At 44.4% G+C, this 14289-nt stretch overlaps 1 protein-coding gene across 4 annotated transcripts in view; it reads left to right on the top strand.

Annotated features, from left to right (window-relative positions):
* Positions 1–14289, top strand: part of LOC118360203 (multiple epidermal growth factor-like domains protein 6) — a 105755-nt gene that overhangs the window by 27318 nt on the left and 64148 nt on the right. For all 4 annotated transcript variants that reach the window (XM_035739455.2, XM_035739452.2, XM_052482555.1 and 1 more), the window contains 12 exons: positions 1934–2059; positions 7920–8042; positions 8137–8259; positions 8566–8703; positions 8876–8998; positions 9346–9468; positions 9712–9885; positions 10097–10228; positions 11926–12054; positions 12238–12366; positions 12764–12898; positions 13107–13241. In XM_035739455.2, coding sequence (XP_035595348.1) covers positions 1934–2059; positions 7920–8042; positions 8137–8259; positions 8566–8703; positions 8876–8998; positions 9346–9468; positions 9712–9885; positions 10097–10228; positions 11926–12054; positions 12238–12366; positions 12764–12898; positions 13107–13241 — 1590 coding nt within the window. The remainder of the gene's footprint in view (positions 1–1933; positions 2060–7919; positions 8043–8136; positions 8260–8565; positions 8704–8875; positions 8999–9345; positions 9469–9711; positions 9886–10096; positions 10229–11925; positions 12055–12237; positions 12367–12763; positions 12899–13106; positions 13242–14289) is intronic.

The following is a 14289-nucleotide window of genomic DNA, read 5'->3' as shown; positions in this document are numbered from 1 at the left end:
GTGTTCTAATCATATGCTTTTCTAATAACAGTTTTCTGTGTTCATACAAGTGACCATATTGAACGAATCCTCACTTATCAGTATCTGCAATTTGGCAGTACGCCCACACCTTGTTTGAGAACGAAAGATATCCCAGTTTCAAGATCTCAGCTTAGAGTGAAGAAGCCTCGTGAGGTATTGATCAGTCACATGAATGAAGCAAGCATTCATTATTTATGAATGATGAATAAGCTAAATCATGCAAATAGGACTTGTCTGCAGTATATAAGGGAATTAACGGGACTGCCCCGTTAGAGCTCCTAACAGATGTTCACTATGGTGCATCAAGTTTGTTGGAACCTCTCCAGCAGGCTGATAATAAATAACGATTCATTTAAGATTGATTTCGTATGTCCCTGTGTAAGAATTTGCACGTCAACCCACGTCTATGTGTCTGGCCTTTTGGATTATGAGCCCTAAATAGTCTCAACTGTTCCCTAGCACAGAGTTTCCCAAACAACTTTTTACACCGGAGTTGTCTCGAGATGGCTATGCATATTCATGGCATGAGCCTAGTAGCATAGCAGCTCTCTCCATTGAATACAGGCGGTTGACGTCAACAACCCTCATCGAATATTTAAAAAAGAATTACAATAATGAGATGTGTCCACCAATCCAAAGAACGGATTGGCGGGAGCTATACAGCCCGCCGTGCCACTTTGTGGACAACAACTCCCATTTGTTTTGGTGGAGAGACATGTATCTTGTCAGTATATCCATAATCTTTGCTCTTTCTTCCCCATGTCATTCTTTCACTCACATCTCATCTGGGTTCAGGCTTAGCACAGCCGAAGGAGCCAACTCATCCATCATTGTCAGTCAGGGGAAGACCTGATACTTTCCACTGAAGATATCACAGCTTTCCTGAATAAACATATGCCAAACACAACCCCCTGCCCCTATACCACTCTAGGCACTAGATCTGACAGGATAAGATAGGTGTGGGAAATATTGCAAGTTCCACCTAGTGGGCAAGGTTGAGCAACTATCATATTGCTTATACCTATCCAGTCCTTTCAGATATGCATAACGTTCCTAGGCTCTAGAGCAGGGGTATTCAACTCTTACCCAACGAGGTCTGGAGCCGGCTGTTTTTATGTTCTACCTCATAATTCATTGCACGCACCTGGTGTGCCAGGTCTCAATCTGTTCTTGATTAGAAGCGAACAACGAAACCAAGCAGTGGAACCGAAGGTCCAGAGTTGAGTTTTGAGGGATCTAGGGGTGAGCGGCAAGGGTTGTTCCTAGTCAAGGTCCACTGCAATGAGCCACGTATTGTAAGTACCCTGCTGTCCGCAGGCTTATCGGCCCGAATCAGATGTCTCGTGAATGGATCCGCAGAAAAAGCGTTGTTATTATTGGGCCTCTGTCTTGAGATGGTAATTGAAGAGGAAACAGAGTGGAGCGGAGTGGGGTCAGCGCCTTCATCATTTTCCAAGATCGGAGTGTAGATGGGGTTCACGTTTGTTTTTGTTTTGAAACTGGAACTCCTTTTCCTGAGTTCCTCCAACTGAAAATGCAGGAGCCACAGCTCATCTTTGAGATACAGTTCACCTTGGGTTATGCGTTAGCATGAATCAAATGTTTGAAACGATCTGGTGGTGTCTTGCACTTTGTGAGAACATGTAGACAAACACTTGCTCGTGCTGTCAGAGCGAGCAGACCTACTGTACATGTCATTTCCGCGAGTTTATCCTGCTCGCATTAACAACTATTTGCCTGTGTCATTGTAGATAATCTGAATTTAAAATACAATAGTGGTCAAAAATTTAACTTTGAGAGTTTCTAAACAGGTACTCTTTCTTCACATGATAATCAATCAATTACATTTGTGTACTGAACATCACCTTTAATTGTTGATCTATCATGTCTCACTCTGTGTGTTTCTCCCCAGCCGTCCAGTCCTGTGCTGTCAGAAATGGAGGCTGTGAGCAGGACTGTGTGCAGCTGTCCCCAGATCACTACCAGTGTCACTGCAGACCCAACTATCATCTTGCAGAGGACAGCAAACACTGCAAGTGTAAGTGCCACTAGTCGGCCATTTAAAGGAAAAACCTGTGTGTGCTTGTGTGCAAACTTCTCAGTCCATCCTTTTTATGCCATTTTGGCCAGACACTTTTATGTTGTTGGCACTAATATTGTGTATATACATATGTGTATATATTATATTATAAATACCTCACATGTGACTCATAATAAGATGAAGCAATTAGCACATCTAATGAATTATCCGACTCCATAAAGATTATTTAGCAATATGCAAGCACACTATAGTTGAGTTACAGTAATAGGCAATTAAGAAATGTCTGAGAATGGAATTCTAAATACAATTATTATTGAATTACTTTGAAAAAACAATGATAACATTATACAAGACATCATACCCTGAAATGCCATGCCCCAAAAGTCCATGGGGTGGAGAGAGAAAGAAAGAGAGAGATTGTGTCTCACCACAGCAGTTCAGGCACAAAAAAGAGAAAGAACAAGGAATCTAAGACCCTTTTATAAGCATCTGAGCTGTTTGGATTCAAAATCTGCAGTGTTGACCTCTGCTTCTCAGAGGTGAGACAATGGGGGTTGGAGACATAATACAGAGAATGCTGATTTCCTAAAATGACACAAAGGAAATGATTGCATACAGTTGATAAGAAGAGTCACTTTGGGGGCTGCCCTACAACAACGCTGGTGATGCTAGCTGATGCGAACTGATGCTGAGCCATGCGGCACAAACCTATTTTTCTTTGTTTTTCATGACAGGGAATAACAAAATGCTTACTGTGCTGTGTTGGCTGCATTCGCTGTATTGGCTGTGCGTGGGGCCAAAGAAATCTAATGTCATTCTATGACTATAAATCCATCCTGGTGTTTCACTTACCAGCTCCACTATGTTTTCTCCAACAAAGCCCATGAAAACCATGAACAAATACAGCAGCCTAATAAAAGTAACACATTAAACAAACTCAATTGCACTTGTGGTCATTGTTGTTTCCCATGCCCATTTGGTATGAGCCCCTAAAGGAGTTTGGCAGCCTTGGCCTGTGGTGAATATGAAATGCAATAAAACACAATTATGTCTTCTTAAAGGCTGCAGACTGCACCGATTCTGTCCATTGTAACTTGCTAGCTTGTGTTAATGACCACTTGCCCAAGCTCTAGCGCCCAGATTTCCTCCTGCTACAGATACAGTAGATGGAGTATACATTTTATAGTCCAGGCCAATATGTGCCAAATCTTTGGAGATATGTTGACTTTTTCATTAAAAGCTTGAAACTTGGTACACTTGTACAGTTTGGGGCCCTGAAAATGTTCAGATGGAGGCATCGCAAAAACACCTCCCGGCGGCTGTGGTGGCCATTCCGCCATAAACAAACAATGCATTGTGCGTCATATCTTATGAACCAAACATGTTAACACAGAAAATATGATGTCTACCTCTCTATGTTGTTGGTCAAGGATTACAGTAATGCCATGCACAACATAAAAAATGCCCCCTGGTATCCATGGTGGCCATTTTGCTACTCCGCTATAAGCGGACAGTGTATTTTTCCCGTCATATCTGCTGAACTATCCATAATAACACAGAAAAGGTCTGCACCAATGTTTTGATGGTCAAGGATTACAATTGTGCTACGTACAACATCATAAATAGTTCCGATTATTATAAAATGGTGGACGGACTGCCACTGGGCGATAAAGCATCCATATCAGGGGATGTCTTTACATTACACGTTTTTAATATTCTAAAGAATACAGACCATTTCCAAAGCAATTTTGGAGTTTGGTGGATATACACTACATCCTGACAAATTCTAAATTCAGATGTGGCTTTTAGACATACAGTTTATTAGGTACACCACCCTGAGCATGAAAATGGTTCGCTCCTACAGACAGTGAGTCACGTGGTATATAAAGCAAGCAGACGGACATGGAGGCATTCAGTTACTGTTAGATTGAACGTTAGAATGGGCAAAATGAGTGACCTAAGGGACTTTGAGCGTGTTATGATCATCGGTACCAGGAGCGCTGGTTCCAGTATCTCAGAAACGGCCGGCCTCCTGGGCTTTTCACGCACGACAGTGTCTAGAAGAAGAATGGTGCGACAAACCAAAAACATCCAGTCGGTGGCAGTCCTGTGGGTGAAAACAGCTCGTGGATGAGAGGTCGAAGGAGAATGGCAAGAATCATGCAAGCTAACAGGCAGGCCACAAACAGGCATATAACAGCGCAGTACAACAGTGGTGTGCAGAACGGCGTCTAGCAACGCACAACTTGTCGGTTCTTGTCACCGATGGGCTATTGCAGCAGACGACCCCACCAGATTCCAGCAGAATCTTTCTTGCTCGTACCTTAGCATGGTGTCAATGATGATACATTTTCAGTAAAGCAGAATAAAAAATGATTCATTCCACATTGCCCCCAAACTAAGCTTAACCTAAAGTATAATATTTCTCAAAAAATAGTTAAATCAAATTTCCAAATCAACAACAGAAATAATATTATAAGGTGTACATGAAATCAAATCTAATTTTATTTGTCACATGCACATGGTTAGCAGATGTTAATGCGAGTGTAGCGAAATGCTTTGTGTTTCTAGTTCCGACAGTACAGTAATATCTAACAAGTAATCTAACCTAACAATTTCACAACAACTACATTATACACACAAGTGTAAGGGGATAAAGAATATGTACATAAAAATATATGAATGAGTGATGGCCGAACGGCATAGGCAAGATGCAGTAGATGGTATAGAGTTCAGTATATACATATGAGATGAGTAATGTAGGGTATGTAAATATTATATAAAGTGCCATTGTTTAAAGTGGCTAGTGATACATTTATTACATACATTTTTCCATTATTAAAGTGGCTAGAGTTGAGTCAGTATGTTGGCAGCAGCCACTCAATGTTAGTGATGGCTGTTAAATAGTCTGATGTCCTTGAGATAGAAGCTGTTTTTCAGTCTCTTGGTCCCAGCTTTGATCCACCTGTACTGACCTCACTTCTGGATGATAGCGGGGTGAAGAGGCAGTGGCTCGGGTGGTTGTTGTCCTTGATGATATTTTTGGTCTTCCTGTGACATCGGGTGGTGTAGGTGTCCTGGAGGGCAGGTAGTTTGCTCCCGGTGATGCGTTATGCAGACCTCACTACCCTCTGGAGAGCCTTACGGTTGTGGGTGGAGCAGTTGCCATACCAGCCGGTGATACAGCTCGACAGGATGCTTTCGATTGTGCATCTGTAAAAGTTTGAGTGTTCTTGGTTACAAGCCAAATTTTTTCAGCCTCCTGAGGTTGAAGAGGCGCTGCTGCGCCTTCTTCACCACGCTGTCTGTGTGGGTGGACCATTCCAGTTTGTCTGTGATATGTACGCCGAGGAACTTAAAACTTTCCACGCTCTTCACTACTGTCCCATCGATGTGGATAGGGGGGTGCTCCCTCTGCTTTTTCCTGAAGTCCACGATCATCACCTTAGTGTTGTTGACATTGAGTGTTATTTTCCTGACACCACACTCCAAGGGCCCTCACCTCCTCCCTGTAGGCCGTCTCGTCGTTGTTGGTAAATCAAGCCTACCACTGTAGTGTCGTCTGCAAACTTGATGATTGAGTTGGAGTTATGCATGGCCACGCAGTCATGGGTGAACAGGGAATACAGGAGAGGGCTGAGAATTCACCCTTGTGGGGCCTCAGTGTTGAGGATCAGCGGGGTGGAGATGTTGTTACCTACCCTCACCACCTGGGGGCGGCCCGTCAGGACGTCCAGGACCCAGTTGCACAGGGCGGGGTCGAGACCCAGGGTCTCAATCTTAATGACAAGTTTGGAGGGTACTATCGTTAAATGCTGAGCGGTAGTCGATGAACAGCATTCTTAAATAGGTTTTCCTCTTGTCCAGATGGGTTAGGGTAGTGTGCACTGTGATTGCGATTGCGTCGTCTGTGGACCTATTTGGGCGGTTAGCAAATCGGAGTGTGTCTAGGGTGTCAGATAGGGTGGAGTTGATATGGTCCTTGACTAGTCTCTCAAACCACTTCATGATGACGGAAGTGAGTGCTACGGAAGTGAGTGCTACATTTACATTGAGCAGTTAGCCTAGTGGGCCAGTAACCAAAAGGTTGCTGGATCGAATCCCCGAGCTGACAAGGTGAAAATCTGTCATTCTGCTCCTGAGAAAGGCAGTTAACCCACTGTTCCCCGGATGCTGACGATGTTGATTATGGCAGTCCCCCCACACCTCTCTGATTCAGAGGGTTAAATGCAGAAGACACATTTCAGTTGAAGGCAGTTCAACAGTTGTACAACTGACTAGGTATCTCCCTTCCCCATTGTCAGAAACTGAGATTTCATTGGATTTCTTTCCATTGTTTACCACAGCAGTCCACCATTATATAATAATCTGAACTGTTTGATGTTTTACGGGATATCATTTTATTCATTGACCATCAACACATAGTTGTAAACATCACCTTCTGTGATATCATGATATCATTCAGTAGATATGACGGAAAATACATTGTCCGGCTATGGCGGAATAGCAAAATGACTGCCACTGCCTCTAGGTTGCGATTTGATGTTGTGCATAGTACCATTGTAATCCTTGACCATCAAAACATAGGGGTTAAACATCACCTTCTCTGTCATAGCATGCTTGGTTCAGGAGATAGGAGAAATAAATACCTTATTTGCAGGTGTTTTTCCCATGCCTCCATATCTAAATGTTCAGGGCCCCAAACTGGTACAAGTTTACAAAGTTTCATGCTTTTATGAAAAAGTAAACAGAATTTTCACAAATCCCCTGCACTATGAGCTTAGCTGAACTACACAGCTGTGCTGTAGTGGTTGGCTTCAGATATCGTGGCTGGCAGTCCTCAGTCCTTACCCAAAGGCCATTGGCAGCCTGGATCCTTACTTCTGAATTATACTTCAGATGGTTCTTATTGTGGTCGACACGTAGATCTCAGATACAACATGTCGTATTTTATATATCAAGACACATGTAATATTGTTGGAATTTTACATTTCAACATCAAAAGACAAAAAAGCCCTCAGAGAAATGTCAATTATGTTTACAATCCAATTGGATTGAAGTGATATTTAAATGGTTTTGATAAAATAGAGGGGAAAATACAATTATAGTAATTTATGAGGTTATAAAGCAGAGCTTGCAGCTGTTGGGAAGTGTGAACTGTAATAACATTTTTAAAAAATGACTGTCCACTTTGGCGAGCTTTGAAATTCCTCTAGTCTTGTATCCGATTGCGAGGTCCTTGACAGAGACCGGTTGGCTTGGCGAGACTTGCCATTGGCTTGGCGACCTCTGACCATTGGTCTGTCTGGCCAGCAGACTGACTGGCCAATACACATTAACTGAGTCTTACCAGTGGCTCACTGTTGCCTTGGTTACCAAAGCACCATCCAAGAGCGCAATGCATGAAATAATTATACCTAGGGTGGATTTCAAACAAACTGGCATTGTGGAAAAGTTACATTGTTACTGTTGTATCAATTCTATCTTTGGGCAGATGTGGAAATCTTGTACCTTTTACTGACTTTGTTTTGCTTTACAATGAATTCTCTTGTTTCCTGCTTAGCTAGATGTGCACTGTCTTCCATACATCGACAACAAGTAGCTACCAAGAAATAAAGGAAAAGGCACTTGATTCCTAATACGTGTAGCCACTTGGAAATTCACCTCTCAGGGGTCCAGACATGGAAGTAATTATGGCCATATCTGCAGGGAGAAAGTATCCAGACTCCCATTTAATCCGATTACCCTCTTACTCCCTCAAATCCACTAGGGAGAATGTGTTTGTGTGTGTGTTTCTGTCTGTGTGCGCGTGCGTGTACGTACATTATTGTACTCATTCTGTGTTACTGTGTTCCAGTGAGAAACCCGTGTGCAGACAGAAATGGAGGCTGTGTGCACACCTGTAGAAATGAAGGAGGACGATCTCAGTGTGACTGTCGTCCTGGATATACACTTGCACAGGATGGCAAAAACTGTGAAGGTCAACTTCCGAATTGACTATGCTTCTAGGGATTAGTCTAATGGGGGTAATGGTGATTACAATGATTTAAGGTGTGTGTGTGTGTGTGTCTCAGACATCGATGAGTGTGAGACAGGCCAAACTCCCTGTGCCCACGGATGCCATAACACCCAGGGTTCCTTTACCTGTGTCTGTAACCCAGCATACAAGTTGGGTGCCAACGGCAGGAAATGCTATCGTAAGTCAACTTTCATTCACTCTCAGTCAACTCCCATTTACTCACTGAGACATTACCAATTATCCGTGATGTCAAAATAGCATTACACATTTACACTTTTATTATAGCATTTTTACTGGCATGAATCATCATTCATATTCCCCTTTAGGAATGTTGGAGTTTAGAGTAAAATACAACAAAGGCTATTACAAATGTTTTGGTCAGACTAAAATGTTAGCGCCACAAGAAAAAGGGATTATTTGCAAGAAAATATTGTGTATATGTTTGTCTTGGAACAACAGGTGTCCACATTTGTCTCTCCTTTAGGTATCGAGATGGAGATTGTGAACGGTTGTGAGACTGCCAACGGAGGCTGTTCCCAAAAGTGCCAACACTCCGCCCTCGGACCTGTCTGCAGCTGTAACCATGGTTACCATCTGGACGATGACCTCAGGACATGTGTGGGTGAGCAAAGAGCAGTTTGGAGAATAATATAATCAGTTTTGATCGATATGGAGCGATTTTAGTGCCAATCATTTTGAATTTGGCATGAATTCAAAACGATTGAACTGACAAATTATTGGCACTAAAGTCCCTTCATAGACAGACTTGTCAACAATGACCGTGTGTGTTTTAGACTTGGACGAGTGCGAGACGGGAAGCTCGTGCTGCGAGCAGGACTGTACGAACTATCCCGGGGGTTATGAATGCTACTGCGGGGCTGGCCACCGTCTCAACTCGGATGGGTGTGGCTGTGATGGTATGGTCCATTTAGCAGGATAACCTCCTTGATCAAATGCTGTCAAAAATGATCTATCTACACAATGGGTCGACTTCCTGTTTACAGAATAAAAGTCAGCTTGCTCTCCCTGATGTAGGCATGCCTCAAGGGACGGGGTAAATTGGAAGACAATAATTGTAGACTTGGCAGATTTAAGTTCTGTTGTTGATGTCTGTAAGCATGAAGACACCCTTTGCTTACAATGATGTAATCTCTCTGAGCCTTATTAGTGTACTTGCTGCAGCTTGAACTGTACAATCGCGGTCAAGCACATAGAATTTCTTCAGGAAATGTACCATTTCTAGTTTTGGTTGTTGATGTTGCAGATGTGGATGAGTGTCTGGTAGACAACGGAGGCTGTGACCATACCTGCCAGAACACAGCCGGCTCCTTCCAGTGCTACTGTCGCCTCGGACACCGGCTAAACGAGAACCGTCTCTCCTGTATTCGTAAGTGGATTGAAAATGAATCCTGTCTGGGCGGTAGTCAGGTCAAAATAATACTTAGGGCCAGAGGTTTATCCTGACTTGACCAAAACTCTGGGCCTTAGTGGTAGGCTATGCCAGGCGGTAGGCGTTATCGGCTGTAACTAGGCCTCAGAGTTGATTCAAGTGGCGTGCTAAAGTGGATATTAGAATGGAGACTAAGTGTGCAGAGACAGAGACAATGACTGTTCTACTTTCTCCCTCCAGCCCTGGAGCGCGCAGTAGAGCTGTTGGAGTGGAGCGGCCGCATCGCGGTGAAGCTCCCTCCACCCCAGTTCACCCTGCTGAATGACAACTTCCAGCCGCTGGAGCGCTATGACGACTATGAGGAGGACGGCCTGGGAGAGCTCCGGGCCCAGAGCACCCTCACCAAGACCTTTGGTATACATACACCTGTAGCAACACCCACATAAGGCATATATAAGACTGTTGTAATAACCAGATAAGGAAGTCGTAACACAGATGTAAGCAGCTTATAAACAGCTTGTTTGCACATTTTTTTTTTAGATTGTAAAAACAATGTCAAAATGGGCTTTATTCCTTTACTATATATATTGTACCTCATCTTCCTCTTCCTGCTCTTCCTCACCAGTGTGTTTAAACGAAACGTTTGGCCATGACTGCAGCCTGACGTGTGACGACTGCTCCAACGGTGGTGTGTGTGACCTGGAGGAGGGACGTTGTGACTGCCCTGATGGGTGGACAGGCCTTGTCTGCAACCAGAGTGAGTCTCTTCTGCACCTGATGCCATGCAGAGAGAACAAAATATACACTATATGTACAAAAGTATGTGGACTGCCCTTCAAATTTGTGAATTTGACTATTTCAGCCACACCCGATGCTGACATGTGTATAAAATCAAGCACACCGCCATGAAATCTCCATAGACAAACATTGGTAGTAGAATGGCCTTACTGAAGAGCTACGTGACTTTCAACGTGGCACCGTCATAGGATGCCACCTTTCCAACAAGTCAGTTTGTAAAATTTCTGCCCTTCTACAGCTGCCCCAGGCAACTGTAAGTGCTGTTATTATGAAGTGAAAACGTCTAGGAGCAACAACGGCTCAGTCGCAAAGTGGTAGGGCACACCAGCACACAGAACGGGACCGCCGAGTGCAAAAGTGCGTAGCACATAAGAATCGTCTGTCCTCGGTTGTAACACTCACTACTGAGTTCCAAACTGCCTCTGGAAGCATTGTCAGCACAAGAAATGCTCGTCAGGAGCTTCATGAAATGGGTGAAATGGGATCACCATGCACAATGCCAAGCTTCGGCTGAAGGGGTGTAAAGCTCGCCGCCATTGGATTCTGTAGCAGTGGAAACGCGTTCTCTGGAGTGATAAAGCACGCTTCACTTTCTGGCGGAGGTCGACGGACGACTCATAGCGAATGCATAGTGCCAACTGTAAAGTTTGGTGGAGTAAGAATAATGGTCTGGGTCTGTTTTTTGTGGTTTGGATTAGGCCCCTTAGTTCCAGTGAAGGGAAATTACATTCTAGACGATTCTGTGCTTCCAACTTTGTGGCAACAGTTTGGTGAAGGACCCTTCCTGTTTCAGCATGACAATGCCCCCATGCACAAAGCGAGATCCATATAGAAATGGTTTGTCAAAATTGGTGTGGAAGAACTTGACTGGCCTGCACAGAGCCCTGACCTCAACCCCATCAAACACCTTTGTGATGAATTGGAACACCGACTGCGAGCCAGGCCTAATTGCCCAACATCAGTGCCAGACCTCACTAATGCTCTTGTGGCTGAATGGAAGCAAGTCCCCACAGCAATGTTATAACATCTAATGGAAAGCCTTCCCAGAAGAGTGAAGGCTGTTATAGCCGCAAAGGGGGGACCAACTCCATATTAATGCCCATGATTTTGTAATTAGATGTTTCACAAGCAGTTGTCCACATACTTTTGGTCATGTGGTGTATCAAAACATTAAAATGGTTTAATCCTCAAAGTCACACCTGCTGTGTTTTTAGTCATCAAACCTATATGGGGTTAACCCATTCCTGGGTGAAGCTACAGATGTAGGATCATAATTCAACCAGTGTTGCCATAGCAGCATAATCCTGCAGCAACAGGATTTGAACATTTAGTCCATAATGTGGCTTGATCGGTGGTGGGGCTATTAGCTGGAAAAAAGTAGGGCACATGAAAGTACAATACTGTTAGTATAACCGCATGTTAGTGTGGGTTTTCAGTGAATTTATGTAAATCCTGAAGCACAGCTGCATTTACTGTGGCTCAAATTAAGATCCTGCATCTGTATATATGTTAGAAGGGAATTGTACATTATGTCAGACATAATCATCCAACAGAAATGGCCTATTTTGATGACGTATCCAGCTTTGATTGAGAGATTTAACGCCATACACGTGTCTATGCTTCTCTCACCCTCTCTCTCTCCTTCCCTCTGCTCAGCTTGTCTAGAGGGCACATTTGGCAGGAACTGCCTCTTCAGCTGTAAGTGTAAGAATGGTGCCACCTGTGACCCTGTGAGCGGTCACTGTCGCTGCCCACCTGGAGTCAGTGGGGATCTGTGCCAGGATGGTGAGTTGGCACACATTAATGTTATCATGCAGACCTGGATCAAAATAACATTGTTTTCTCTTTAAATGGTACATATGATTTGGCTTACCTAGCATTTGAATTATCCCAAAAGTGCAAATACCAATATTGGTGCACATTATAATGTACTCTCTACTCTTCTCTCTGTGTCTCTTTGCTCCATAGGCTGTCCTAGCGGTCTGTATGGGAAACTTTGCAATAAGAAGTGTAACTGTGCCAATAACGGGCGCTGCCATCGGACCTACGGAGCCTGCCTGTGTGACCCTGGGCTCTATGGGCGTTTCTGTCACCTACGTGAGTGGCGTGACATCTCACTGACTCTCTACTTTCTGTTTCCTTTCGGTCATACATTCACTCCCTGTAGCCATTTATTTCAATTGCCAGATTCAGTGGTAACCTCAAGGAAAGACTCATTCCTTGTACGTCAGGATCATACTGTGATCAGGGGCTGTCAAGCATCTCAGAGGATTGCTGATCGAGGATCAGGTCCCCTCTGTCCATGTAATGTTATTCAATGTGATCTAAATGGCTAAAGTGGTCATACATCATAACCCCAACAATGAGATTCTTTATAAATGCGGGCCCTGGACCTCTTGCCCTGCACAACCATGTACACAGTCAGGCAGTATCCCTGTGTGCCCTATCAGGCCTGCAGTCCGGTTTAACCCTTTGGTGTGCCGTCTCTACCCAGCGTGTCCTAAGTGGGCATACGGCCCTGGCTGCTCGGAGGAGTGCCAGTGTTTCCAACAGAACACCCTGGAGTGCCACCGCCGCCATGGCTCCTGTGTCTGCAAACCAGGCTACCAGGGCAAGAACTGCCAGGAGGGTCAGTGGTTCAGGAGATGTTCTGCATGCACCCACACACACATAAGCATGGACACACACACACACACACACACACACACACACACACACACACACACACACACACACACACATCAAGGAATGGTTCTATCTGGCTTAATCTGGGTCTGGGAAACTGTCCCTAAATGTGTAACCAGCACTTTTAACCCACTTTTGCGCCTCTTCTCTAGAATGTGACAGAGGATACTATGGCCTTGCCTGCAAGAGGACATGTGGGTGTCCATCAGGGGTACCCTGTGATGGCGTGACAGGGGAGTGTCTGCGCCAGTGCCCGCCTGGTTTCCATGGGGACAACTGTGACCTAGGTGGGTACAGTGCATGGCGTGCCGGCCCAGACCAACGCAGAATAGTACTTCATTGTCCATTTATTGGAACCAGAAATGGGTATTTACACTGAACTAAAATATAAATGCAACATGTAAAGTGTTGGTCCCATGTTTCATAAGCTGAAATGAAAGATACCAGAAATGTTCCATATGCACAAAAAACATATTTCTCTAAAATGTGGTGAAGACATTTGTTAACATCCCTGTTCGTAAGCATTACTCCTTTGCCAAGATAATTCATCCACCTGACAGGTGTGGCAGGTGTGAGCTGATTTAAACAACATGATCATTACACAGGTCCACCTTGTGCTGGGGACAGTAAAAGAACACTATATTGTCACACAACACAATCCCACAGATGTCTCAAGTCTTGAAGGAGCGTGCAATTGGCATGCTGACTGCAGGAATGTCCACCACAGCTGTTTCCAGAGAATTGAATGTTTATTTCTCCACCTTAAGCTGCCTCCAATATCGTTTTAAAGAATTTGGCAATACGTCCAACCGGCCTCACAACTGCAGACCACGTGAAATCATGCCAGCCCATGACCTCCACATCTGTCTTCTTCACCTGCGGGACCATCTGACACCAGCCACCCGGACAGCTGGTGAAACTGTGGGTTTGCACAACTGAAGAATTTCTGTACAAACTGTCAGGAACCATCTCAGGGAAGCTCATCTGCGTGCTCGTCATCCTCACCAGCGTCTTGATATGACTGGTCACGACCCTGGTGTTCGGCGTATTAACCGACTTTAGTAGGCAAATGATCCCCTTCGATGGCCACTAGCACGCTGGAGGAGTGTGCTGTTCACGGATTAATCGCTGTTTCAACTGTAGCTTGCAGATGACAGCGTGTATGGCGTCTTGTGGGCAAGCGGTTTGCTGATCAACATTGTGAACAGAGTGCCCCGTGGTTGCGGTGGGGTTATGGTATGGGCAGGCATAAGCTATGGACAGCGAACACAAATGCATTTTATTGATGGCAATTTGAATGCACAGAGATACTGTGATGCGATCCTGAGGCCCATT

The sequence above is a fragment of the Oncorhynchus keta genome, chromosome 27, assembly GCF_023373465.1.
Source record: "Oncorhynchus keta strain PuntledgeMale-10-30-2019 chromosome 27, Oket_V2, whole genome shotgun sequence".
In the NCBI taxonomy this organism is placed as follows: Eukaryota; Metazoa; Chordata; class Actinopteri; order Salmoniformes; family Salmonidae; genus Oncorhynchus; species Oncorhynchus keta.
The sequence above is the reverse complement of the archived record's forward strand: the minus strand, read 5'-3'. Positions and strand labels throughout refer to the sequence as shown.